The 26594-nt window shown below is 53.9% G+C and overlaps 1 protein-coding gene across 1 annotated transcript; it reads right to left on the bottom strand.

Annotated features, from left to right (window-relative positions):
- Positions 1-986: 986 nt before the first annotated feature.
- On the bottom strand, positions 987-26292 carry NCF2 (neutrophil cytosolic factor 2). Its single transcript, XM_010988520.3, has 15 exons — positions 25848-26292; positions 23992-24074; positions 17456-17564; positions 13316-13450; positions 12342-12449; positions 12001-12060; positions 10601-10644; positions 8990-9131; positions 8704-8772; positions 7613-7688; positions 5799-5824; positions 5229-5380; positions 4990-5101; positions 2178-2355; positions 987-1438 (listed from the first exon to the last, which is right to left on the bottom strand). The coding sequence occupies exons 1-15, from the start codon at positions 26019-26021 to the stop codon at positions 1332-1334; spliced, it is 1575 nt and encodes a 524-aa protein (XP_010986822.1). The 5' UTR covers positions 26022-26292; the 3' UTR covers positions 987-1331.
- Between the last annotated feature and the right edge of the window lie 302 nt (positions 26293-26594).

Below are 26594 nucleotides of genomic sequence, written 5' to 3' on the forward strand. Positions count from 1 at the left end.
AAAAGAAAATCCAGCCAAACGAAAGCCTGAACTGCTCACGAGTCATCTAGGGGAAGCAAAGATGGTCAAGAATCGAACACGCTTCGGGGTTGTTTTTGCTTTTAGTCGCATTCTAAACCAGTATGCATGACTATGGAAAGGGGTGGGTAGAAACTGGCAAAATTCTTTTAATAAATAAATGGCTTATGCAGGGGGGCTAACCCAGCGTTTTTATCCCCTTTGTTGCTGTTAATAAGGCAACTCAGAGGTAGTAACTAGTGTTGCTAGCTTTGGGGCTGTGTTTCCTTTGAGTTGTGTCCCAAATTTCCAGCGGCAGCCCGCTGGGCCTTGGCGGTGCACCCGGAGCCAGTGGCACGGCCCGCCCGTCCGTGTTCAGCACGGCGACCAGCTGTCCTGTCGCCTGATGTTGACTGAGCCTGCACTTCACTTCCTAGCTCTGCTTTCCGCAAGCACCTACACACTTGACACACTGTTCACAATGCCTCGTGTGCTCTGTAAGAGAAAGGGGGAGTGCGGCCACGTCTTTGAAGGTCTAGTATTTAATGGAATCTTTCACCCAAGGTAACCCTGAAAAACCAGGCAGTTGGGGTAAATGATAACCAAAATAAAGCCGTAGCAATCTATTATGTACATCGGTATAGTACGTATTATAAACGTCATCTGACAGGATGGCGCACTTACCTGTCAGTGGCGTGGATTCAGTATTGAGCCCTGAACAAATGTCCCTCCCTGAGGAGGCATGAGGGCCTGGGATTCTAGTATTTTACTTCTCTGTGGGGTTAACAGCTATATTCCGGGGGAACCTAACCCAGTGTAGGTTCTGTTTAAGCACTGAGGATTTTAACTTAAAAAAAAAAAAAATTGTGTGTGTGTGCGCGCGCCTTCTGAATCACCCCTAAAATTCCCTCAGGCCCTGGGAGTCTGGGACAGTGATGGTGCAGGAGTAGGGGTACTTACACTTAGGTCTGGGGCCTGCACTCGGCGTGTCTTGTTTTTGTAAATTTTTTATTGAGGCATCACATACAGAGAAATGTACCAATTATCAGGGTACAACTCGGTGAATTTTCACGAACTGCACCCATCTGGTAGCCAGCACTCAGAGCAGGAAGCAGATTATCAGCACCCCAGGGGCTCCCTGATGCCCTTCCAGACGCTTCCAGCCACCACCCGTCCCTGCCCCCAGGGGAATCTCACGTCATTGTCTGATGGGTCAAATGTTAGCCGGGAGAAGTAGGCGAGCTAACACCTCAACACGGTGGTGTCTGTGCAGTATGCTGCAGAGCCGTGCTGGGTCTTGCACGTGGTGGTGCTTCCTTTTCTTGTGAAACCTCCTAGACTCGCCTAGGACTGCTTTCCAAGTCTGCGCGTTCTTCAACGAAAGCTCTGGGGAAGATGCCAACCTTCCCTTTGCACTCCCCTTCCAGCCATTCTTCATTCACTGATAAAAGGAAAAGTATACATTGATTTCAAATCCCGTATATAGGACAGTGACCTCATCTGGATCGTTTACCAGATCTTTTGCCAGACCTTCTCCACCGCCAATTGTGCCACAGGGAAAAGTCGGCACTGGGAAGTGATCGGAGGTAAGAGCGAACGTAGGATTTAGCCATCTTATTACTGGTTTTTGTCTTAGATGTGATATCGGAGGAGTGAAATGCAGAAGGATTAGACTTTTCAAAAAGTTACTAGAGAAGCACTAAATTAGAAACTTCCACTTACTTCAGGTTTTAATGTGTTTAATACCTAATAGGAAAGTCACCAGAGACAGCAATTCTGAATAGTTCCTTTTTAAGGCAAAATTTATCCCCTTCCCTCATCTTCAAAAAGTTCATCAATTCAAAGAACAATCATTTGCAGACACACCATAGACTTGGTGCAAAGGCAAAATGATTCCAGCCACCTTCCAATTCATTAACTCTGGGAATGAGAACCCATGGCTTCTAAAACATAGCCATCTTTAATAATCACACTGTGATGTAAGTCTGGCACGTGTCGCTTCCCTGCCCGTGAGAACAGCAGACGGCAAGGCTGACCGCTCAGGCGCGCTCCCTCCAGCTGAAAGCTGGGAAGGAGGCCGAAACCACTGGCTAAGTGTGTAGCTTCCTGATGTTTTCTCTCTGCCCTTGAATTTCTTTTCTGCTGACAAGCAGTTCCTACAGTCCGGGAGTAGCACTCACCCGTTGCTATCACCAGGATCACGTCCCCTTCCAGAAACTCCAGGTCTTCCGGGTGCGTAGCCTCGTAACTGAAGAGTGCTACCACCTGGCTCCCTCCCTTGAGCTGGGGCTCGGATGTCTGGTTATTCGCATCAGATTTTTCACTTTCTTTGGGTTCATCTGGAACGCCCTGGTCACCCTGAAATAGTAAAGGGACTGTTAGCTTTCCTAATGTCTGCAGTGATCACTGAACTAAAGGAATCGGTCAGCGAGACGTCAGTGTAGCACAAGAGGTGTAAGCTCAGAAAGGCAGGTTTGTGGTCCGTGCCTAGCAGAGACCTGGCACGTTCTTCATGGACTCCGACTGGCCGGGTGAGTGAAACCAAAGGTCTGCAGGACCAGAGACGGTCTTCAAACCTTCCTGAAACCTCAACAGTAATCCTGAGAAAGGTAGAATAGTTCCGACTGCTACTTCTGAAAAGATGGAGAAACAAGCTGAGTCACAAGTAAGTGACAAAATGATATATACACACGTGTGTGTGTGTGTTTAAACTTGGCTCATGATGTGTTCCTGCACTGAGCTGAGTAGATACTTCATAAATTTAAGCTCACTTCCCTTCTCTTCTAGTCAGGGAATGAGAACTTCCTTGCACCGTCCAAGACTAAGCAATAAGATGAGAAAAGATAGTCCACAGTGGCCTCTGAGGCTGGACTGAGTTCTAAAATGACCGTGTTGGGGGCTTGGGGAGGCTTAGCTGCATACAGCCACTAAACAGATTGAAGCGCTCTTCAAAGGACAAAAAGTAACAGTACTTGAAAACAAAAGTAAAAAGTTTCTTCAAAAAGGAAAATAAAAGCAAACAAACAAAACTTTTCAGTGAAGGAATTCACATTTAGAGCAGAACTCCTTCTAAGCAGAATCCTTTCAAGACAGAACTGAAGGGATGAGTCCAAAGACAGACAATTGGAAAACCTAAAGGTGACCTTCCAGACTTGCAAGGGGCCCCTTGCACTGGCACTCACCCGTGGGCTTCTGGGCCGGACACACTGGGGAGTCTCAGTTCGGGGGGCTCTCTGCTTCTTGACTTTCCCCAACGCAGATGAGCACGAAGTTTGCTGAGTGGGGTTTACTGCAGGGCCATCCTCTTTAATCCTTCCCCTCCCACTCTTTTTTTTTTTTTTTTTTTTCATCAGACATCTGTCTCTGAGTGAGACTCTACCAAAGAGACCCTCCCCTCACTGAGCAGAAGCCATCAATCCAAAGCAAAACCTCCATATTTCCTCCCCTGCTCACAGCATCACCCTGGCACAGCAGGGCACAGGGCCTTCCTGGATCTGACCCCCTGCCTTTCCCACCTTGTCTCCCACCACTGTCCCCACTGCGCCCGGGAACCCTAAGCGCCCTCTCCCACTGTGCAGACTCCCTGGTGCTCCCTCTGTCCGCTCCATCTGTGTACTGCACCCATCCTAATCTCCTCCACCTGGCTAACGCTAGGGACCATTTTAAGGCTAAGTTTCAAGACAATTTCAGCATCATTTTCTCTAAGAAGACTACTGACTTGTCCCACTTCCCTCCAGCATTTCTGGGTGAGATACCCTCCCAAGTGCTTACATAACACAGCGAGTCACGTGTGCATCACCGTCGGTTTACGTAATAACACGTGGCTTTGTAATCTGTCCTCATCTTCCTAAGAAGGACCTACATCTTACTAGTTTTTCTATCTCCAGCGCCTATCTAGAGAGCAGTAAGTACCCACCAAGTGTTTGCAGAAGAATAAATGTTACCAAACGCTGGGAACAGCTCAAATGTACACCAGCAGGTGGATGAAAAAGCAAACTGTGGTATCCACACAGCAGAATACCATTTAGCATTCAGAAGAAATGGACTATTAAAACACAAAAGAATACCTATACTGTGCGATCCACTTGTATGAGGTTACAAAAAAGGCAAACAAAAAAGCATGTTGACAGAAGGCAGGTGACAGTTTCCAAGGGCCATTGTTGGGGGAGGGAATCAACATCTTCAACAAAAGGAAATGGCAACTTTTCCTTTGGAAACTAAGGGACAAAGTCCAAGAGTGTTCGTCGGTAGCTACGACTCCCAGCCTTTACCTTCGCTCTGGCTCCCTGTGTTCTTACAGGGGAGCCAGTGAACTCTTTGCCGGACACCAGGGCCCTTAGACAACCTGCCCTTCCCCTCTCAGAGAAGCGAGGTGTCCCGTACAGGTGGGCTCTGTGCAGCCTTGGCCAGGCTGCCCTCCCTTTGCCTTGCTACCTCAGTTATAAACTAGGCCAAAAATATCTCCCTCGTAGAGCCGTGGGAATTGTAGGAATACTACCCAGAGTGCACTTGGCACAGGCTTAGGCCCATAGGAAGTTCTCGGTGGAGGCTTGCAATGAGTAGGAGGTTATTATCCAAGTCATCTCTTTGTGAAACCAATGCTCACTGTTTTCTTTCCCTCCCAAGTGTTCCTCCCCATGGAAACTTAAGGTGCAGAATGGCTGCGAGCTCAGCCTCAAGCTGTGACTTCACCCCACCTTGCCTGACGGCGACAGGCCTGGAAACAATGGGGTGTGGCAGCAGATGGAAGGGACTCGAGGCTTTCTGTGGGCGCCTGGGCTGCTCTCCTCTTGTGGGAGCCCCTCTCCCGGCTGCAGCCCAGGTGAGGATGCAGACGGAAGGCAGACGGAGCTGCGGCTCGTTACCCACCGTATCCCCAACACAAGCATAGTGCCAGGCACACAGAAGGTCCTTGGTAGGTGCTGGACTGTTCCTGAGGAAGTGACCCAGTAGAAAGGTGGCGTTAGAGGCCCTTGGGCTCACTGCACTCACCACTGTGTTCTCACACCACAAAGTCAGGCAGTAGTTTTTCACTTGGTCCCAGGCATCCTTCATGCCATCTTCCGAAAGGGGCACCAGCTCACTGCTGTCCCGAGGCCGATAGCTGGGGAGAGATGATGGGTAAGAACCAAGTCAGAGAACGTCGGTGCCGGACCATCCTCCTCTTCCGCCTTCCAGGCCAGCCCCGGGTTCCCATCTGTACCCCCACCTGCTCCACGCACGGCACTCACCTCAGCTTAGTGTGTTCCGGCAGGAGCTCCAGCTTCTTGGCTACCATGGCCCGGACCTGGCTGTAGGGAAGCCCAAGCTGGGTCTCCATGACCACCGTGTACTTGTAGTGCACCTTGAGCATGTAGGCCATGGGGACGCTGACCTTGACCTCCTGCAGGGGGAGGGCGCAAAGGCGATACATGAGTGTCTGAGGCCTCCTCCGAGCAACACGTGGTCTCACCAGGAATTCTCTGTGGCAGGAAGAGGCCGAGAAGTACCTGGATTTATAGCTACGTGAGAGGGCCTTCGGAACTCCGTACTCCAGCCAAACTCTTGCTTGGAAAAGAATTCCTGCTGGGTGAGATCCGGCCCCCCAGCCATGGACCAGTAGGCAACGTGTGCATGGAGGAGAGAGAGGTTGTCGAGGAGGGGCCCTGGCCCATGGACAGTGTGCATGTGTGTGTGTGTGGTGGCAGCTTTGGGGACTCCTTCTATAACCCAGGGACACATGCCCACGGACATGCTTAGGTGCGCAGCCCAAGCGCTTCCCCTTGCTACCATTTGAAATAGTGCAAGAAAAACAATGTTACCTTGGGCTCTCCTTTTTCTTTCTGACCTAAATGGAGAAGGTAAGGAATTAGACCAAAGAAGGTGATGAATAAACACCCTTGCCCGCCCCTGCCACACACAGGCTGAAACCTCTTGGCACAGCGCCCCCTGCTTCTCACCCTTTAGCCTCTGGAGCGATCATTCACCTTCACAAGCGGGGGGGGGGGGGGGGGGGAGAAACCCCTCTGCAGAAAGGTGACGGGCAGAGCCGCGAACAGACAAAGGAACCCAGTCTCTGCTTCTAGAGACCACACAGGTAGTCACCAAAGGACCATCACATCCTCCCCAACCCATGGGGGTCGGGAGGGGGCCCAAGGGTCAGTGAACAGCAGAGCCTCAGGCGTGCCATGTACCATGCGAGATTCCCAAAGGTGGGTTAAACCAGTGGGCTTCGGAGACACAAAAAAGAGGGGGTTTGCGATGAGCCGGGGACCACAGAAGGAGTAGTAGGAACACTCATTTTCACTTTGTCCTTTACTTTTGGTATGTTTTCTAATGTGCGTAATACGTTAATATAGCAGTCTACGTATATAGAACTTAGATAAGAGAAGTGTGCGTAAAGGCGTTCACCACGGGGGTGGGGTGCGTGATCATAAAGCCCGCACTGACTCAAACCCAGCTGATCATTAGAATCACGTGGGAAGTTTTTTCTAGAAATACCCAATTCTAGTCTTAAAAATACAAAATCAAAGGCCTAGGAATCTATATCCTTAAAAATGTCCCTAGGTTAATTAATATATGATCCTTGATGGACCCCTAGACAGAAAAGACAAATACAGGAAAGCTCTCAAGGACATTTTGGGGGACAACTAGAGAAATGTGAATATGAAACATACAATCTATGTATTAAGGTTAAATGTCCTAAATATAACAATTGTACTGTTCTTGTGGAGAGGAAGGTCCTTGTTCTTAGGAGACACATGCCAAAGTGTGGGGTGAAGGGTCATGAGTCTGTAACTTACTTTTAAATGGTTCAGCCATTTGGAAAAAAATGTTTATATCAGTCAGGGGAGCCAGGCAAGTAGCTGGTGCAAAATGTTAACGACTAGCGAATCTAGGTGAGAGGTAGTCTGGGGTTTACTGTACTAGACTTTCAACTTTTCTGTAGGTTTGATATCTTCCAAGTAAAAATAGGGGTGGGGAGCATCCCAAGTGATTCTAATGATCAGGTGGGCGTGGCAATCACCAATCTAGGGTCTGGACAAACCACCTATTCAATGCACCTCTACCGAGCACTTACACGCAGAATCCGCTTAACCCGCGTTCATGACAAAGAGCCCGTGACTCCCCAGGGCAGCCCTCTCCGCACATCCGCAGAGTCTCCCTTTCACGCCTGCCCCTTGGCTCTCTGTCCATCCTTCAGGGCTCTGGGGAGCAGTTTCCTTCCCAGCTGGAGCTCCTGAGCAGTTTGGAAAGAGCCACTCCATCCACCTCTGAGGTAAACGTGTGCAATGACTTCAACCTTTCCTCCTGGGACATGGTTTCAGTCCCTCCTGACTGAGAGGGTTTGGTGATTGCTTGAGTTGGGTTGGGACACTCACTGCCCCCAGAGACCAGCTACATTCACCCAAGCCCAGGAGTGCTGTGGAGCAGGGAGGGAGAAAGGGTTCCTATTTCCCGTGTTGTGGGAGGCTGGTCCAGGAGACGGGGGCTCTGGGCTGCACGGTCCTGAGCTGAGTGGCATGCTGGGAGGAGAAAGCAGAATTTCCTGGAAGGCTGGGGGAGCAGCTCTGTCAGGAAGCAGCCCGGAGAACTCCGGCACCCAGGGCTAGGAGGGTGCTCCAAGGACACTGACCTGGTGACAGCTGGGGTCTTCCAGGAGCACTGGAACTGGGAGGAGCTGGGATATCTGGCTCCAGGGAGGCTTCCTCCTGGAGGGGACAGGAAGAGACGGTGAGAACCTTCATTCAGACAAAGTTCTCAGGCCGGGGTACGAGTCGGGGGTGGGAATAGCCAGATGCAAACGACTTCCTAGACGCTGCAGTAGTGGTGATATTTGGGGGAGACTGAACAAAGTGTTGGCTAAATGGGAGGAAGGGTTGGCCTGGTGAAAACAAATCACAGCAGAAATGAAAATCCTAACCCCCAGCTCAGAGGCCCTTGCGGCCTAATCACCCCTTCCAGCCACACTGGAAACCCGCGGAGCTGGGGCGGGGCCCTGAGCTGTTGGCTCAGCGCACCCTCTCACCCCACATCTCCCCTTCAAAGGAAAAATTCCCCTTCTCATTTGCATGACATTTAAAACTTTTCAAATTGACACAACATTGTAAAATGATTATAAATCAATAAAAAAAAAAAGTTTAAAAAAATAAACAAAAATAAAAGTCCTGGAAAAAAAAAACAAACTTTTCAGGTCATCTGGACAGAGTGATTCTGACCTGGGAGGGCCAAGCCCGTTGAGGACAACCAGTTGCAGAGTCTAGAGCGAGACGGGGTCCCCTGCCCATCCGACATCTGCCTGGCAGCTCAGACCCAACCAAGACCACCCCAGAAGCAGTGGCTGCCAAGGCCGACTCTGACTCTGCTCTGCTCTAAAGAGATATTTTGGTTTCTTAAATGTATTTCACCAGCCAACACATTGACTATCCTTCCAGGTGAAGAAGACATTTCTGGGAAGACCTAACCTTCGTGTGCCATGGCTCTGGTGGCGTCACCACTGACCAGGAGGAGTCACAGAGCTGGGGGGCCCAGCAGGTCCTGCTGATGCCTCCACTCAGCTCATCTGGGTTTTCCCTCCATCCCCAAGTCCAGTGCAGGGCAGGCTCGGGGCCAGCGAGTCCTCGGTCCCTCTTTCACACTGCTTTCCCCACCTCCTCCGAGAGGTCTGTCAGTGGTGGGGGTTTGGGGATGGGGGGGGGGTCGGGTCAGACCCGGACACTACGTTACCTGGGGCTGCTGCTGAGAATGGATCCGCAGCTCAACAGGTTCGAGGTAGTTGCAGGGAACGAGCCCCTTCTGCAGGGCAGCATCGCCGAGTCAGAAAGGCGGAAATAAAGACGTGTTTATCAGCGCCCACACCGCAGGAGAACCCAGGGCCGTGGGGAGGGACGGGTGGGCAGATGGAAGCGGGCGGCGGGCCTGCGAGTGAGGTAGCAGACGCCGCTCCTCCGGGGCTCTGCCGCGTGCTGCCAGGATCCTGAGCCCCAAGCCCCACCCCCGGTCCTCCGAATACCTGCCCGTTGAACATGACCGTGGCCCAGTTATCACTGCCCTTCTTCAAGACAAAGACGATGTTCCCCGGCATGACCTGGAGCTCCTCTGGCGTCTCGGGCACAAACCCAAACAGCACACGGTGGGCTTCCCCTTCCAGAGCCCTGCAGCCGGGGAGGTGGGTCGACACAAGGTCCCGCCCACCGTCTAGGCTGGACAGCATCCCGCCCGTGGACTGCATCCCGTCCCACGGCGCTGTGGACAGGCAGCAATGGACTGGGAGCCGGGAGACCGCTCCAGGCACCTTCTAACTCCACCTCTGACTGCCCAGGTGACCCTGAGCAGGGAGCCTGCCTGCTTGAGGTCCCGGGAGGACTGGGTAGGGAACCGCACGTGAACACGCCGCGGGGCGACAGTGGAAGGATCATACCACCGCCACACTAGATAACGGGCCTTGCCACCCGTGCCCGCCCTCCCTTGCGGGGGCTGGCCGGCGCCCGGTTCTGGGTGGGGCGGGAGAGGATGAGAGGCACAAGGCGGAAGGTGGGCGGGAGCCAGCTGGGTGGGAAAGACGACGCCTGGAGGAGGGGGAGGAGAAATCCCCTGGAGCCAGCGTGGGAGGGGACACACAGCCGGAGGGACGGGCTGTGAGGCGTGGGGGGAGGGCTGTGTGGCGAGGCTCTGAGGCCTCCCTGCCTGCTTATGCAATGTCATTTCCCCTCCCCGGCTCCTCCAGACCCGCTCTGCTCCCGGGCGTCCCATCTGTGCCACCTCGGAAAGTGTGACCGAGGCCGCCCCTCACTCACTCTGGCCTTGCTGGGTCCCCGCCCCCCCCCCCCCCCCCAGCTCTACCATTTTCCCCACAGCCTTTCCTTTTGTTTCCCAACATTGTGCCCGTTCACCTCCAGGGCACAGCTTCCTCCAGCCCAGGAGAGTTTCGGAGTGAGCAAATCCGAATCCAACCCCCTCACTTTCACAGTTGCTCTGGGACTTTCTCCACTTCTTTTTTTTTTTTTTTTTTAACAATCTTCTCTGTTGAGTGGGGAGGCTGGGCTTGCTTCCTCACTTAGAGATAACTCTTAAGAAAGCTGTGGGTTATGTCATCCTTGGCTCCTCATCTTATAGAAGAATGACTTCTTTTTCTCCAGTCCTTCCTTTTACTTCTTCCGAAACCATGTGCAATGGGGAATGAAAGATGCCCACCCAGGAAAGGACATGCCATTTCGGCCTCCTCCTCTGCTCACCCGACTCCCCAGAGCCTGGCCTCCTGGGCCTCCGAGGGGCTGCGGCCCATTCAGAGCCCTCCACCCTGAGGTCAGCGTGCCGGCCCCGGGGGATGCTCTGCGGACACCGCGCACTCCAGCAACCACCCCTCCCCGCCTGGGGCCTGTGCACGTTGACATGGGGACACAGGGACACCAGGCGACTGTAGCCAGGACCCCATGGCCTGCCCCGCCAGCGGCCAGGCTCCGTCCCCTCCATCACTCCATTCTAACCTGGAGAGCAGAAGTGGCTGACAGGCTAGGCTGAATTCCACAAGGTTTGGACCCTGACCCCAGCTTCACGCCCTTTATTGCCATCAGTCCAGGCTTGGAGCTTGGATATTTGGCATTTCGGTCTGAATCTAACTTACCTGAAGATCTCTGGGGTTTTGGGCCTGGGTGGAGGCTCAGCTGCCTATTGCATATTCAGGAGAAATGAAGACGTCAGGACAACAGGGAAGGATGGGGAGAGAGAACAGACGGTTAATGGTAATTTAAGCCTTCTCTCAGACCAGAAAATCAAAGAATGCATTTCTGGCTCGATCAGAACCCCGTCTAGGGAGAGGGCGCAGTGTTCCCTGACTAAACACTGGAGAACAACCCCTCCCACCAGCTCCCGGGTGCAGGTTGCACCAGCACAGCCATTCATCCTGGGCCAGACCCGGTTTCTGGAACGTTTAGCTCTCCCAGTGCCACATGGCATCACAAGGGTGCGTTTGACCTTGAGCTCTGTCCCCTTCCCAGGACAGTCTCCCAAAGCTCTGCCCTGTAGTGCACGTCTGCTCCGTCACCCGACGCTCATGGGCACTTAAAAATCAACCCAGGATCCACAGACCAGGCAAGACCCTCCTTTCAAGGTGTGCTCCTTGTTCTCCACTGAGTGCCATGGAGCCCCGCTACCTGGGCCTCTCCCCTTTCTTGGAGTCCCCTGGCTGCCCTGAAAGTCACAGGAGTCCCATAGGGCTTTCTTCAACTTTATGATGAAGAGAGAGATCGAAGAACCTTGACTCCCTTGCTCTCCTCCTTTGCTCATCTTTCCCTCCAGAGCCCCAGTGTCAGTCACATCCAGGCCAACAGGTTGACCCTGGAAGGCGGTCAGCGCTGCTCTCAGAGTGACCGGGTGTGTGCACACTGGACTGTAGGTGCCACGCTCAGAAAATCCTCCCACTGCTAGTGGGGACCGACGCTCCTGCCCATCACGGCTCTGTGGCAACAGAGCTCGGAATCTTCTCAGCCTGTCCTACCCTCCTCCCTTCATAAGGAAGCTCTGCCTTCACATTCCCAGACCCATCGTTCCCCAGTCCATCTGGAACCGTGTCTCCGAGCCCAGCCTGGGCGGAAAGATGGTTCACTCCGGGCACCCTGCCTGTGTTGTGCACGCAGGCAGGTGGAGGGAGCCCGTGGGAGTCCCCTACCAGCCCCTGTGTCCCATGTCTGAGAAGAGGCACTGTGAAAAAGCCTTCCACAGCTTGTGCTTCAATTTCCTGCAAGTTCTCTTGGTACCTAGAGAAGTGAAGACTGCTGGCATTCTGGGGAAAGCAGAAGGGCTGGTCCCTGAGGCTTGAGGTTAAGTCTAAAACTGCCTTGTTCCCCTACCGGTCATGGAACCCGTGACCAGGAATGGCCAGGCCGTGCCCCTCGGCAGCACTGAGAACCCAGGTGAAGGCGCCCTGAGAACAAGGCAGCTCAGCACAGACATCCTCCCCAGCCGGCTGTTTCAGAGAGAGGGTCTGGAGACCCAGGTCCGTGGGGAAGGGCAGGACTGCCTCACCTGTGGCTGCAGGGGGGCAAACCCCGAGAAACTGTCTTGGTCCACGACAGACGCCACGACCTGAAATTGAGGACGGAAGGTGTGAGGGCGCAGCCGGCACTGTTCCCCGTCCTTCTGTGGTTTCCCTGAGCCCCTCCTTCCTCACACCCTGGATCCATTCTCGCGGGCGCCTGGCTCCTGAAGTGGCCAGTAGCCGAGGACAGGACTGCTGACCCTCTGGGTCAGAAGCTGCTGCCATCCCAGGGTAGAACCACGAGGCCGATGCCCTCTTCCAAGGGTTCCTCCCACCCTGCTCTGTGTGGCCACGGGGGACCCGGAGGAAGCTGAGAGACCTCACTCACCGTGGCCTTGCCTAGGTAGTCCTTCTTGACCAGCTGAGCCACTTGCCTCTCATTTGGCCGAAACAACCTGCCCACAGGGATCACCACCGGCTCATACAGCTTCTGTTTCTGTAACACAGAGAACACGATTTTCTTACCTGTAAGATGGGGGGAGTGATGCTTGTCCTGTCTCCCTCACTGAACAGGTGCAAGGATCTGTTGAGATAACCTCCCAAGCATGCTTTTTCGCAACATGTCAGGATGGGATTTCTTACTATTTCAGGGTGTCTAAGGTGGGAACAGCTGGGCTCACTAGCACCTTACTTGGAGAGGCTATCAGGACCCCTGTGGGTGTCATTTGCCCAGCACCTTCTTTTCCTGGGGGAGCCACCGCTCTCCCACTCTGCGTGGCTCAGGCAGGGCCGTCCCTCATGGCATAGGAGGCACCACAGCCACAAGAGTGGCCCAGGACCCAAGCCAGGCCCACGGCAGCACTCTCCTGGGACTGGCAGACCACGGCCAGGGACACTCGTGTGCAGGCTGAGTGGAGCCCCCTTGTTGCCAGTGTTTTAGAAATCTGATTTAGAACCAGCTTCATCCCCAAATGTGCCCAAACAATGGATAAGTTTCACCATTTGTTCATATAATCAATGCATTTTTGCTGACAGCCATCACAGGCCTGGCACGGTGCCAGGCTGCGAGGACCCGGCGAGCAGTGAGCAGGCAGAAACAGCCTCTGCCTGGGGCTCGGCCCCTATCCCCAGCCTCCCTCGGGGGGACCTTATCCAGGGCTCCACTGGCCTGGGCTCCAGGCCTCAGCATCTCCGACTTCCAGACTCAGGATCCTGCACAGAATCATTTACCCCCAAGATCAGTGTTACCTGGAGCTCAGAGGAGATGAAAGCACCTCGTTTATGGTTTCCCAGTCCACATGTGCACTGAACCAAGTACACACCCACTCAAGTCCTCACCACCAGCTCCACCAGTGTGCTCACCCAGACGCTTTCCATGGCTTTGTCGATTTTGGAATGCCTCGGCTCAGACTTCATGCTCACAGCCAGCGCCAAATGTTCTTCGGCCTTTTTCCATTCCTCCTTCTTGGCGTACATGAAAGCAATATTATACAACACCTAGAAAGGCACAGGCCACACCGAGAACTTGAGGCTACTCCAAGTCTAGGGACCAGGCAGGGAAGAGCTGCATGTCTGCGCTTGGAACGCTGCCTGGTGGCATGTTTCCCTTTCCCAGCTCTCCCGGGAGCAGCTGAAGCAGAACGCCATCAATCCTGCTACTGAGTTAGGCCTAGCGCAAGGATGCTGTGAAGAAACTTCACGTAACACACAAATCCTACATCGTGTGCATTCTCTCAACGACCAAGTAGGTCGGGGGGAGGACAAGAGCTACTGTGTTGTTTTAGTACCGAGAACAGCGACGTGCTCAAGGCCCCTTGAAGAGCTGGGAGTAAAATACATGCGTGTGGCCTCCCAGACCAGCTCCGGCCACTGAGCCCAGGCTGGGATACTGGACAGGCACTGGACAGGTGGGGGGGGGGGGGTCCCAGATGCGTCGTCCTGCCCCAGCACCGACAGAACCCTGTCCAGAACACGGGAATGACAAGACTGTGTGATGTAGCCACATGGGCATGGGGAACATCTGTGGGCAAAAGTCCCCTGGAGCTGGAGAGAGACTTGGCATAAACCCAGGGCAACACTTCAGCTGGGGTGGCTGAAAATCAAGATGGCAACCGACAGGTAGGGTTTACTTTGTTTCCTTTTAATGGCAGAGCAGCAAGTTCTTAGGGCTCCCCGCATGAGGCCTGGGGGATGAGCTCCCAGGAGCCGCTGCCGGCCTTCCATGGGTGAGAGTGGCAGGATTCATGGCCTGACGTCCAGGGGCGGGGTGTGGGCAGCGCTGCAGGGCCTCAGAGGGGAAACACAGCTGGTTGACTGAGGCCCCACTGGAGAAGGGGACAGCTGGCCTTCCAAGCTGGAACACGTGCGGCCGTGCAGTGGAGGTACCCCCGGGCTGTTTCCTAGTGTGTGGCCCCAGGTTCTTTATAAAACGGTGATAATAACATTTCCTGCCTCCAGATGGTTGTAAAGAACAAATAATTCACCTAAAGCCCCGAGTTCAGCTGCTCGGCACCCAGAGGGTGCTGTACGGACAGTCACCACTGTGAGCCCTGTCGTCTGCCGAACTATCTTGGGACTGGCTGGGAGGCTCGGCAAGGAGGTCTTGTCTGCCCTCTGAGGGAGAGCCACGCTGCCCGCGTGCTCTGGGGAAGATCACAGGGTTGAGTTTGCAGACTCAGGCCATCTGGGGATTCCCTGTGTTTGTAATCACAAGGCTAACGCTGTGAAGAACTTCGGGCTCCTGGAGCCTGGTGCTGCCTGTCAGAGGCAGTGTCCTTGTCCTTGTCCTGACCATCCTCATTATCATCACCAACCCCATTTACTGACCAGCTGTAGGACCAGGCACCCCGTCTGCGTGATCTGCAAGCCTCACAACCGCTGACCGGGGCGGGAGCCCCACTTCTGTGGGCCCACAGTCCTCCCATAGCACCGCTCTTGCCCCACCTTGTCCCACATGCCCGTGAGCTTCTGGCTGCCGACACCTCGTCCTGCGGACCCCTGGACGTCTGTTGCCTGACACTAGTAGGCGTCAGAAAGGTGCGCAAAAACGAGTTAGTTTATTAATGAATGGCTATGAGGTTAAGTGCTCAGCTTTGCTTTATAGATGATGGCTCGGCAGTGGCACGTAACTTTCCGAGGTTTATACAACCAGTAAGTGTCGGGTGGGGATTTGATTCCTATCTCTCCGATCCCAAGGACCTTGCTTTCAGTGGTAGCCAGCTGCAAGGTGATCCTCCCCTCCTGGTGCTCACCCTCCAGGGTAGTCCCACCCAATCCAAGGGAGCTGCCCTGGTAGCCAATAGAATATTATGGAAATGAGGGGGTGTGGCATATAAAGACACTGATGCTCCATTTTTACCTTCTCTCGGATCATTACTTTCTCTGGGGGAAGCCAGCCACCAGGTCATGACGGCCTCAGGCAGCCTTATGGAGAGGTTCATGTGGCAAAGAACTGAGGCCTCCTGCCAACAAGGAACACTCCCTTGCCAGGCACATGTGTCGCCCTAGAAGCAGAGCCTCAGCCCCAGCCAAGCTTTCCGATGGCAGCAGCCCCGCTGACACCTTGACTGCAACCTCATGGAAGCCTCCGAGCCAGGCCACCCAGCCAAGCTAGGGTTTCTGACCCCAGAAACTGCGATCATAAACAGTATTATTTTAAGTCACTGTGTTTTAGAGCAGTTTGGTGTTCAGCCACAGATAAGTAATGACACTTCTCCTCTATTCCAGTCTGCCACTCACAGTGTGACTTGGTTCAGGGTCTCATCCAGATAAAAAGAACAGTTTATCAAGGCGCGTGTGGATGGGCAGCAGGATGGGTTTTCCCATAGAGCTGGCGGCTGGCACTGGGCAGGCAGCAAGCCCAGGGGCAGAGACCTAGGCTCCCTTCCTAGGCTGTTTCTGAGCCTCAGTGAAGCTGTTGCCTTTTGCATACGTGCTTGGCTGGCCCAGCCCACCCCGACCATGTGTGCAGAGAGAAAGGAGAACTCAAAGCCGTTTGAAACTTCCTGTTTGCTTCTCAGCCACTTTCTCTTAAGAACGTTTCTAGCAACAGGTTTTCATGAGTCCATGATTGGAAAAGCCTGAGACTCTTTTCCAAAAGGATGGTGCAATTTCTCTGCACGCTGGTGGGCAGGGAGGCGTGGCATGATGAGTAGCCAGGTGACTGGAGTGTCCCATGTGGTGGACGGGACCCTGAAAAGTCCAGCCTCAGTTGCAGAGAGGCCCAGAGGGCATTTCCTGCCCCCTGAGTCATTTAAACTCCAGCTACAGCGGGAGCACTCCTCCTATGGATTTCTGCTTTCGTGCCCCTCTTCTAGGGTCCTTTCTCTAGAGCCACGTGGTCCCTCAACCCTTTAATCTGAGTGATTCTCACTTAGGGGAAACTGGCAATGTCTAGCGACACGGGGGTGGGGTGCTACCGCCATCTAGTGGGTGGAGGCCAGGGATGCTGTTCAACACCCTACAATGCCCAGGACAGCCCCCTGCAATGAAGAATTATCCGGTCTAACGTAACAACAGGGCCGCGGTTGTTCCAGAGGCTGTACCCTGGAAGCTGGCCAAATGCCAGCCAATTCCCCCCAAAAAGCTTCATTTCCCTCGCCTGGGGGAACTGAGGAAGGGGCTATCCTGCCACAGAGCTGTATGGGGACATGTGTCCCAGTGGCCCAGGCAGCTGCAGACTCTATTATTAGCCCTGAGTGACCCTGGGAACGCGTGGCTTCTCTTGCCTGAGAAACTAAAGCCGGGGACTTTTTTCCAACAATTCTTCTAAATAAAGCTCTATGCTATTTGCAGGGATTTTAGGTTTAAAGCTACTGGTGCATAACTGGGGCTTAGAAGGGGAGTGAGGCGGGTTGGCTGGACAAGGTCCATGAACCTTTCTCGTCCAAGCAGCCGTGCTGCCTCCTTTCGGGCAGACGGAGCGTGCGTCATCCTTCTAGGGACACCTTTCCTAACTGTGTGCTCCGAGTCGTTCGTCGAGCCGGGGGGGACGGACTGGCGCTCAATTATCCTCACTCTGTGTTTGGGCGTCAGCCCAGGACACGAGGCCAGACCATTCATCATAAAGAGCGTGAGCTCGGGAACTGAGCAAGGTCATGGCAGGTTCTGCACGGAGAGGGAGCCCCTGATTCTGGGTTTGTTAGAGTGATGCTGAGAAACAGCCTCTCAACCCAAATTGTGCAAATCATTCTGAATGCTTCCACAGGCCAACACACTCGGGCTCAGCCAAGCCATTCCAAACAGAGCCCAGCAAACTCGTTTCCGCAGGGTCCTTCGAGCCTCACGTTAATAAAACACACACACTCAGGGAACTGAAGACTCCATCAGGAGCCTGAAATGATAGACCTGCATCTTTTCTTAAGGGAAGATCTGAGTCCCAAGGCTGGGGAGATGAAACGCCTTTTCTAGGCCCCTGGAGGCGTCAACAGATCGCTGTGCATTGGAAGTGCCGGTGCCCCCTCGGCCGCCGGCCGCCCCCCTGGGCCAGGCCCTGCCCCTCACCTCACAGGCGAACAGCTTGAACTGCAGCCCCAGGATCTTGTAGTCTATCAGCTGGTTCCCCCGAAGCTGAGTCAAGGCCTCTTTAAGATCTGTAATAGCAGAATCATACCTGTGGGAAAGAAACCAGTTCAGGGCTCGGAGGAATAAAGGAAGAACAGAATGTGCGTCTGCTTCCCTCTGTCCGTCCGCCTCACTGGGACAAGGGAGCCTTTCCAATTCCCTCCTTTTTTTTTTTAAACTGAAGCATCGTCGATTTACAACCTTGTGTTCATGTCTGGTATACAGCTTGGTGATTCAGCTACACATACACACACGTATATATTCTTTTTCATATTTTCATTATAGGTTACTACGAGGTGTTGAATATAGTTCCCTGGGCTGTACACTTCTATGTGGGATCTGAAAAAATGACACAGATGAACTTATTTATAAAACAGAAACAGACTCACAGACTCACAGACATAGGAAACACACTGATGGTTCCCAGGTGGGGGAAAGGGGTGGGAAGGGGTAAATGGGGGAGCTCAGGGTTTGCAGAGACAAACTACTGTACATGAAGTAGATAAACAGCAAGGTCCAGTCACTTCTGACCTGCCCTGGTTTTCCGCCAGCCCTGAGCCCTGTGCTCTGCGGAACTCGGTGTGAATGGGGCCCCCTGGGGTCACACATCCGGGCAGCCCCGCCAGCCTCCCGGCCTCAGGAGGTCACGGGTGCTTTCATCTCTGTGGACTGACTGCACCAGCTCCCGCTTTTCTGACGCCCCCTTGTCACTTCCCAAAAGAGCCTCTCTCTCTCCCGAGAGCTTCTGAGCAGGGCAGCCCCTGCCGGCCAGCCCCGGTGTCCCTCGGAGCCGAGTCAGAGCACGGCTCATGCCTCACTCCCCACCCTCAGGCCGGGCCAGCCTGACGCGGCTCCAAGGAGCCTCCTCACAGTCGCTGATGTCACCTTCCTGCCAAGAGCTTCTGCTTTGGCTTCTTTTGAGCCCAACTTAACTCTTGGTTTTGTGGCCTTTGTAGTCTCCTGTCCCCTCCCTCCTCCTCCACACACTTTGGGAAAAAGAGAATAGAAACCACCACTCAAGCCAGATGGCATTTCGCCACTGCCCCTGGCACTGCCCTTCTGTTTCCTTGGGTTGGCGTGGTGCTGACTGGCTCAAGATGCATCAGGGCTGCTGCTACTGGATTCACGCAGAGAATGGGGCTGACCACATCGATAGTGCCCACGGGGGTGTGGGCAGGACCTGGACCAGCCTGCTTGGCCTGCCCCTGACCTCCCCAGAGGCCCTGGTCGGGGGGAGACATTCCTGGGTGGCAGGGGGTGGTAGCAGCCAAAATCAAGCTACCCCCACCCCTGCCCCAACCCCTGGCCTGGCAAGAACAAATGTGACTATCTGGTTGTGGCTCCTGCCGGGCAACTGAGCTGTAAAGTCCCTGGGCCACTGTCTGGCCCCAGGCGGTCACGTGTGGCTTCTCTTGGAGGCAAGCCTGAAATGTGGACACGGGCTGGTGGGGACCCTCGAGAGGCGGTGGGGTATAATGACGGCACCCCAGGGACTGGGACCAGATCCATCAGCCCAGCCTCTGACCAGGAGACCCTGGCAAATTCCTTCCCTGGCCACAGCTTCCAGACTGATGTTATAAGGAGAGTGTTGTGCACAAGTGGCCAACAAATTCAAGGAGCACAGAACACTAGGGGCTTGCTGCAACGTGGCCCTGGATCTGATTTCTGAAGTCAAAACTACATGGACTTGCGTCTTGGCTCTGCCACTTGCTATCTAGTGACAAAGGGCACTTTTCATTTCTCTAAGTCTGTTTTTTCATCTTTAGAATTAGAGACTAACAAGAGAACAAAGCATTCAGGTGCTCAGAATGGCGCCTGGCACACCCAGTGATTCACTGTTATTAACATATATACATATTTTTTCAGCTCTAAATCTTTGGCAACTAAATGCATAGACCAGTCTTTTAATTTGTGCTTACTTAACACTGGATGCTGTATTAGCTATCACTGGGAGATAAAAATACCCAGATGTGGAAGCTGGAGTGCTGATCTCAGGGAAGCTTGGAGCCAACCAGGAGGGCGGACTGGACGAGAGGTCCCACGCTGGCTGGGGGAGAAGCTGGACTTTCTGTCATCGTTTGGTTGGAAGACACCCACACACACAGTGGCTGTGGGAGTAACGGGAGGGGACGGCCTGGGTCTGACACAGGAGGGAGGCTTCCTCTAACGTGCCTTTATTGGCCAGGATGACTGTAAAACCCATCAAAACACGCAAGCTATTCCTTACAAAGTGAGAGGCATTTGCAGTGGTTTACACGTCTTTGCAGGCGTTCCTTTGAAGGGGCGGAGGATAAGCGCCCCCGTTCCTTCTTTCTAAGCTGGAGGATGGGGAGCCTGGCTGTGACTCACTAAGCCAAGAGTAAGGGTACAGGCGGAGATGCAGGCGTCCCGCTTCGTGGGCAGACGCGATATCCACCGTGTTCTGCTGCCTGTTTGTGACAGAGAAGGTCCTCAGAGGGCACGCATGAGGCGTCATCAGCAGTAACCTGCGGCGTGCCTGCCTCCCTGGTGAGCTGTACCCCCGCCTGCGTCCACTTGGTGTTGCGTGAGCCCAGCCACTCCACCTCCGAAGTCCGCCCATCAAGATGGCTAAAGATCTGGCCCAGTGGGAGGGGGAAAGAACTGACATGTTATTAAAGGGTTTGCTTTGTGTTAAAAACAGGGTGGGGGTCCCCCTGCCAGATGTCTGTTTTTAAACGTATCTTTGAAAGCATCGCCCCGACCGCCTGCTGCCGGCCTCTTCTAGCCCCCTTGTTTACCCGGAGCTGCTCCCCTGGGCACCTGGACTGCCGCCCAGCTCTGTTCCCCGCTGCACAGGGTCTGAATAAGCCCCGTATACAAATTCCAGAATAACCTTCAGCCCACGTGCTGGGGGGCAGGCAGCGTGCTCCGGCCTCCCTCCAGCCCTTCTGCAGTTTCCTTCCGTGCCATTTGGAGCCTGCAGTGTCCCCTACGAGGCCAAGGGGTCGGCAGCTTCCCCCTCAGGTTCTGCTGGGCAGGGCCAGAGGGTTTTCCTCACACACACCCCGCCCACACCTGCACGTCACCCCGCCTGGCGCCTTGGCCACCCCAGGACCCGGCCCGGAGCCCCCGCTACCCGGTGCAGGGCTGGGCTGTGCAGCGGCAAACCCGCCGAAGCGCCTCACCGGCTGAGCCCGAGAGGGCTCATCACGCTCGGTTCTGGACCACTCTCTGGGAAGTCTGCTTAGTAACCACTGACGTTCCGCTTGCTCCGGGGCTGCCACTGCCCGGGGCTCTCTAGAACCCCGCACTCCACACCCTGACATCAGGGGTAATGGGGAGTTTCAGAAAGCTGAAGGGAGCCAGAATGTCAAGCACCTGGGCGCCGGGGGCTGGGGCCGTGCCCCTTCCTGGTTCAAAGACATCAGGGGAAAGGCTTTGCTGCGTTGCCTCCTCCAGCATCTCCCTCCAAAGGGTCTCACCTTATCATCACAGCCCTAGGGTTCAGACGGCCAGGATCTGAAAGGTGAGCTCCTTCCCCTTTTGGAGGAAAGGGCAGGGGTCAGAGAGGTCAGACAGTCGGCCACAGCCACCCCTCTGACACGACCTGCCTGCTCAGAACGACTGACTGCGTCCCGGTGGAACTTTATAATGACAGCAGGGCCAGTGCAGCAACATCTGAAGGTGGGAAAACCGGAAAGGAAGCACCCAACGACGCGCCAAAGCAGGTCCCACCCACCGTGATCTGAAGGAAGGCCTGACCCCCTCACTGAGAAGCGACTGCTCTCGGTCCCCAAGGCACTTGTCTAAAAATGCCGCCTCAGCACGTGACCCACTCTGCCTTGCGCCACAGCTACTCATGTTGGCGGCCTGTTTCCCTGTTTTGATGTGGAAGTTCCTTGAAGCAGGGGCTGTATTTCATCCACGTTTGTTTAATTAATTCCAAAGGATTTAACTACCATCCTGGACACTGAAATACGAGTGAGTAAGTGCTCTTTCCTCACGAGCTGCAGAGACAAACCCACAGGCAAGTATGTGTCCCAGAGGAGACGGGGGCGATTAAAGGAGGCACAGGGAGGCAGTCGCCATGCTGGCAGGTGAGCGTGCCTGGGGCCAGCCCTGGAGCCTGCGAGCGACGGGCAGGGGCGGAACCAGAGCAGCAGGCAAGGGAAGTTGCCCTTTTTCCTGGAGTGATGGGATCCACTGGAGGGTCTTAAAAGATCACATTTCTTTTTTCAAGATCACTTGGGAATATGGGTGATTTGGAAGTGATTGCAGTGGTCCTGGGGAAAATGAGGTCTACACCAGGGCAGTGCTGGTGGAGAGGGAGAGAAAGGGTGCACTTGGGAGACATTTAAGAGGTCAACTTGACCAGGTTTAGGAAAAGAGATATTCTGGGTTGACCCCAGGTAGACACTTAGTAGCCGGCTGGCTACGGTTGGAGGTCAACGCCACAGGAGAGCGTCGGAGCCCCAAGGGCGCACGTATGGTTTTCAGGGGACACTGAACCGCCTGAAATTGCACATAAATGTAGGTACCTGTGTGTGTGTTTCTGGGAAGACAGCCCATATGTTATGCTATGTAACACCCACTGCTATAGTGATAAAAGGGGGAAGAGCCAAGACCTCGATCTTTCTGGGGGGAGAAGGGACACCAGTGCCTATGGACTGAGCAGAAGAGAAGGAGGCGGCTCAGGGCGAGAACAGCTACTCATTTACATTATTTACTCAGTAGATAGTCCTTGAAGTAAAGATAAAATTTGGTAGATTTTTCTCTTAGATTTAACTATTAACCAATCACAGACTAATTGAATCCTGGGTCTTACTCCTGGGTCTAAGATCTTTTTGACTCACTCAAAATAGAAACCTTTTGGATTCTGGGGACAACTGGGCTTTTTCACGTAGAAATTTCTTCTGGGAGCCTTCCCTCTTTGCCATCTCTCTCTCCTCGTTAGAGGCTGTTGGAGCTAATTAAAGGATGGCCTTAGAGATCGTCTTTCGCAACTCAAGATCAGCTGGAGGATTTGTGCTCAGCCCTCTCCAAATATTCTTTACATCTGGAGATTATTGAGGATGGGGGAAGGGGGCACCGAGAAGGATGTTAAGAAGGGAGACTGAAGCATGAAGCCGCCAAAAAGTAAAAGCCAGTCTGTCCTCAAGCCCAGGCTTTCATTCCCCAGACTGCCTGTGTGGTTTTCCTCTGGGGGAGACTTCACTCACTTCTGCTCTTACTCATTCGGATAATCAGTCGACTGTGTCTGCATCCTGGAAGTCCTCTGAGCTTCTGGTAGTTGCCCCTAGCAACGGCTCAGCACAGCGGCCTTAAAGCCTCTGTTTCTGACTACACCCTAGGGTCAAAGCCTTTCCGGGCTGCAGAGGAGCAGAGCCCAGCCCAGCCCTCCTCAGTGCCTGGACAGCCTCTGCAGCCTCCCCGCGCCCCACCCACGCCCCGCCTCACCTGCTGTGCACGCGCGTGCACGCACGCACGCACGCACCTTATTCCCCATGCCCCGACCATCTTCACTGTTTAGAAATTTCTTCATTAGCCTGAGCTGAATCATCTTCCCTAGAACTTGTTTGCACTGATGGAACAATTTCTGCAAAGGGTCAGTTTGCCCTCCCCTAAAACATTTTACATTGATGCTTAGAATATGTTTTCTTTGTTTTCTGTATGTTTACTGGGGTGTTTGGGGGAGGGGCGTGGGAAGTGAGATTAACTTTCATTTTCTATTTGTCTCTGCTAATTATTTCATGTTGACTGTAAATGCACCAAAAATGCAGAAAGGCTGATAGAAGGAAATGGAAATCCCTGTAATTTCACCGCCGGGAGAGAAATACTGACAACGTTTTGGTCCGTGGCCTTTCAGACTGTTCTTTGGAACAGAAGTGGAATTGTGCTGTACACGCAATGTTGAAATCTGTCTTTTGAAGTTAATATCTATCGTCGACTTTTTCCTATGTTAAGATATATGCTGGTTATTTATCTGCACCAGTAAAACCTTGTACATATAATGTTGCCCATTCATATTCTCATTTTGGTGGCTGAATTCTATTTCACTGAATGGATTAAGCCAGGTTTTTGGAAACACATTCTGCAGGAGTGAAGGAAGGTTTGGATGTGGCTTCACGATACTCCTCATTAGGTGACAGCCTGGTGACTCGTAGTGGGGGACACCACGGGTGTTCCCTCGACGGCCACGGTATTTACAGCCAGCACCACCCAGGCTGTGACCCACCAGGGACACGGGCGGGCGGGCCACACCAGGCCTGCGGTGGTTATGTAGGCTGGTCCGGAGCTGTGACCCAACTGGCCCATAGCTGAGTGGTGGGCCTGCCTTCCCTCCCCGAGAGGGCTTCTGCCTCGTGCTGACGGATTGTGTAACTGCCCAGAGAAAGTCCAAGACTTCCCAGCAGAGGCCTGGAGGACACTTCTCAAACCCCACGCCTGGCAGCACCAAGACCCCCTCCGGTTTCCTCCGCGCACTTCCCCAGCTCGCGTGACGCTGGACCACTTACTTCTCCATCCGGCAGTAGAGCATTCCTCGCTGGAAGTAGGCCACTGCCAAGTGCTTGTCTCGGTTGATGCTTCTGGTGAAGGCCTGTGGGGAGAAGAGCCAGGCAGTGAGGCCGCGTGGGATGAACCAGAGAATGAGGCAGGAAGGGTCCCGAGAATGGCTGGTGTCTCAGAGGTGACAGGAGGCTTCGGGGTCAGACACCAGGGCCAGAGCCCCCTGGGCTGTCCCTCCCTAATTTATAGGGTGTTTACAGGTTACCAATCCCCTTGAAGCTTAGTGTTCTCCTCCATAAAATGGGTCTATTCATATCCACCTTTCAAGACAGGATTAAAATAAAAATAATCAAATTTGACCAAAAAAATATTATATACAGTATTTGTTTATTTTGTAAATAACTGTATCATAGAAATGGTATACAATTAAGGTAAAATATATGTGGTCTTATTGCCATTTTGTTCATTGTTTTGAAATAATATACAAGTAAAATAATAACAAATAAGAATGTAAATGAAATGCTGGGAATGAGGACTTAAGCAAGAAACCAAATGAAGGCAGAGAGACTGAGAGGCCAGAGGCAGAAGGACGCAGGGAGAGACCCTGCGTGGAGCCGAGGGGTGAGCAGCCCCGCACAGCCTCGCCCCGGAGCCCTGAGGCCGGACAACAGCCTCTGCTGGCAGAGCTGCGCCCAGGCCGGCTGCTCGGCTTTGCCGGCCTCTGCCCGCGACAGCCAGGAATCTCTGGTGCTGTTTGCTGCCCCCCCCCCCCCCGGGGCAGGCCGCTGAGAGGGGGTGGGCCTGGGGGGCCCTTCTGCCCACTCTGCAGCCTGGGGCGGCCTTGGCAGTCTGTGCGGTCTTCCAGCGTCTTCCAAGCAGCTTCTCCCTCCCTCTTTGTCAAGGTAAGGGTGGTTGTAAGAGGAACAAGCCCTTTAAGGGGGCTGGGGAGTCAGTCACCTGTCCACACCGCCTTGCAAACGTGCGCAGTAAAAGGGAAACATAAGAGCTAACGTCTGCACAGGGGTGTGAAGTCACACAGCACTTTAGCAGCTGGTGCCTCACTTAACGCTCATGATGCTGAGAGCCCGACATCTACACGGCTTCCTGAAGCCCAAAGGTCCTGAGAGAGGCAGAGCTGGAGTCGGATCCTAGAGCGTCTGCTTCCAAATGCCATACCCTTTCCAGCTCACCACAGCCAATCCGAGGAAGCGATCACTGACAGGGCTCAACCCCATGCTGGGAAATACGAGAGAAAGAACACCTGAAAAAGGCGCTGTGGCGTCCCACAGCGTGCCCTTGGCGGGTTGTCCTGCCACCAGCCCCGGGCTCCTCGCAAGAGGGCGCCAGGGAGCAGATCAGAATTGTCACTTGAGAGGAAACCTGTTTTTCTTAAGTGCCTCCTCTTGGTCTGTTGGGCAGGCAAAACTCACACACAGGAGATTGCTAGAAAGTCAAAGGAGGTGCTTTAAAATCAGGCAGGAAGCAGTGAGATGGAAATCCTGTGGCCAGCAGTTCACAAGTTGAAAAAAAACCCAAAGCGTAACTAGGGGAGTCCTCAGAAAGGTTTTAAAGAATGATTCCAGATGATCTGAATGTGATAGATGGAGCAGATGGAGAAGGAAGGAGAGCAGAACCCATAGCTAGTGGCTCCCAGTCGGGGCTGCAGGTTGGAACCACCCGGGAGCTTTTGAATCCTGAAGCGCCCAGGCCGCTCCCCAGGCCAATTGAATCGGGATCTCTGGGGGTAGGTGGGGCCTGGGCAGTTTCTGTTCTTCTAAAGCTTCTAATATCTCAAGCGCAGCCGGGGCTGAGAACCTCAATCACAAAAGCCGGGGAGTCCTTGGGCAGGGGCACTTCCACTCACCTTCTCCGCCTCAGGCATGTTTTCCAGGATCGTGTGCATGCAGCCAATGTTGAAGCAAATCCTGGAGTGGGGGTCCTGGACTGCAGCAAAGGCGTCCAGGGCTCCTTTCCAGTCCTTCTTGTCAGCTGCTAACACCCCTTCATTCCAGAGGCTGATGGCCTCGGCCAGGGACATGGTCAGGTGCAAACCAGGAGGCTGTGAGCGCTGCCTGGAGACAGAGAGATCAGGAGATGGCGAGCAGGTGTCTCCCCAGCAGGGCTGCCAGCAGAACTTCCCTTTCCTGGCCTGGTGCTCAGAATGGGGCCTCGTCTCCCTTAAGACAACTTCTCAGTGTTGCAAAGGCAGCAGGAAATGTCCCCACCTTTTGGCAACTGACGCATAAACCTACCCTGAGAGAAAGGGAAAGAGAAGGGGAGAGAGAGGGCGAGAGGGGCGGAGTGTGGAGGGGAGAGGAAGTGCATCAGATAGTGCCTGTCATGCATCAGTTCCCCAAAATGCTGCTGCTCTATCCCCCAGCTCCTCCTCCTCTGTCTTCCCCCATCTGTGGCAGCGCCGTCCCCGCTCAGGGCCACTTCCAGCTCCCTGTCAGATGAGGGTGCTGGATGACAGAATCATGCTTCCCAGTCTTAAATGAATCCCTTGCTCACTTCCTCATCCCTTCATAGACCATCTTGATCTATTTGGTTTGCCCTATTTGAGCTAAAATTGGCAACAAATTTCTGAGACAGGATGGTCTTGGGTGTCCAT

The sequence above is a fragment of the Camelus dromedarius genome, chromosome 23, assembly GCF_036321535.1.
Source record: "Camelus dromedarius isolate mCamDro1 chromosome 23, mCamDro1.pat, whole genome shotgun sequence".
NCBI lineage: Eukaryota > Metazoa > Chordata > Mammalia > Artiodactyla > Camelidae > Camelus > Camelus dromedarius.

Bases quoted from the DNA above. Each gene is read 5' to 3' on its own strand.
- NCF2 (XM_010988520.3), bottom strand. From the start codon at position 26,021: ATGTCCCTGGCCGAGGCCATCAGCCTCTGGAATGAAGGGGTGTTAGCA. The intron at 10,645-12,000 runs GTGAGGCAGTCC...AATATGCAATAG, and splicing joins TTGCCCCCCTGCAGCCACAG to GCAGCTGAGCCTCCACCCAG. The intron at 5,102-5,228 runs GTGAGTGCCGTG...ATCTCTCCCCAG, and splicing joins CCGGAACACACTAAGCTGAG to CTATCGGCCTCGGGACAGCA.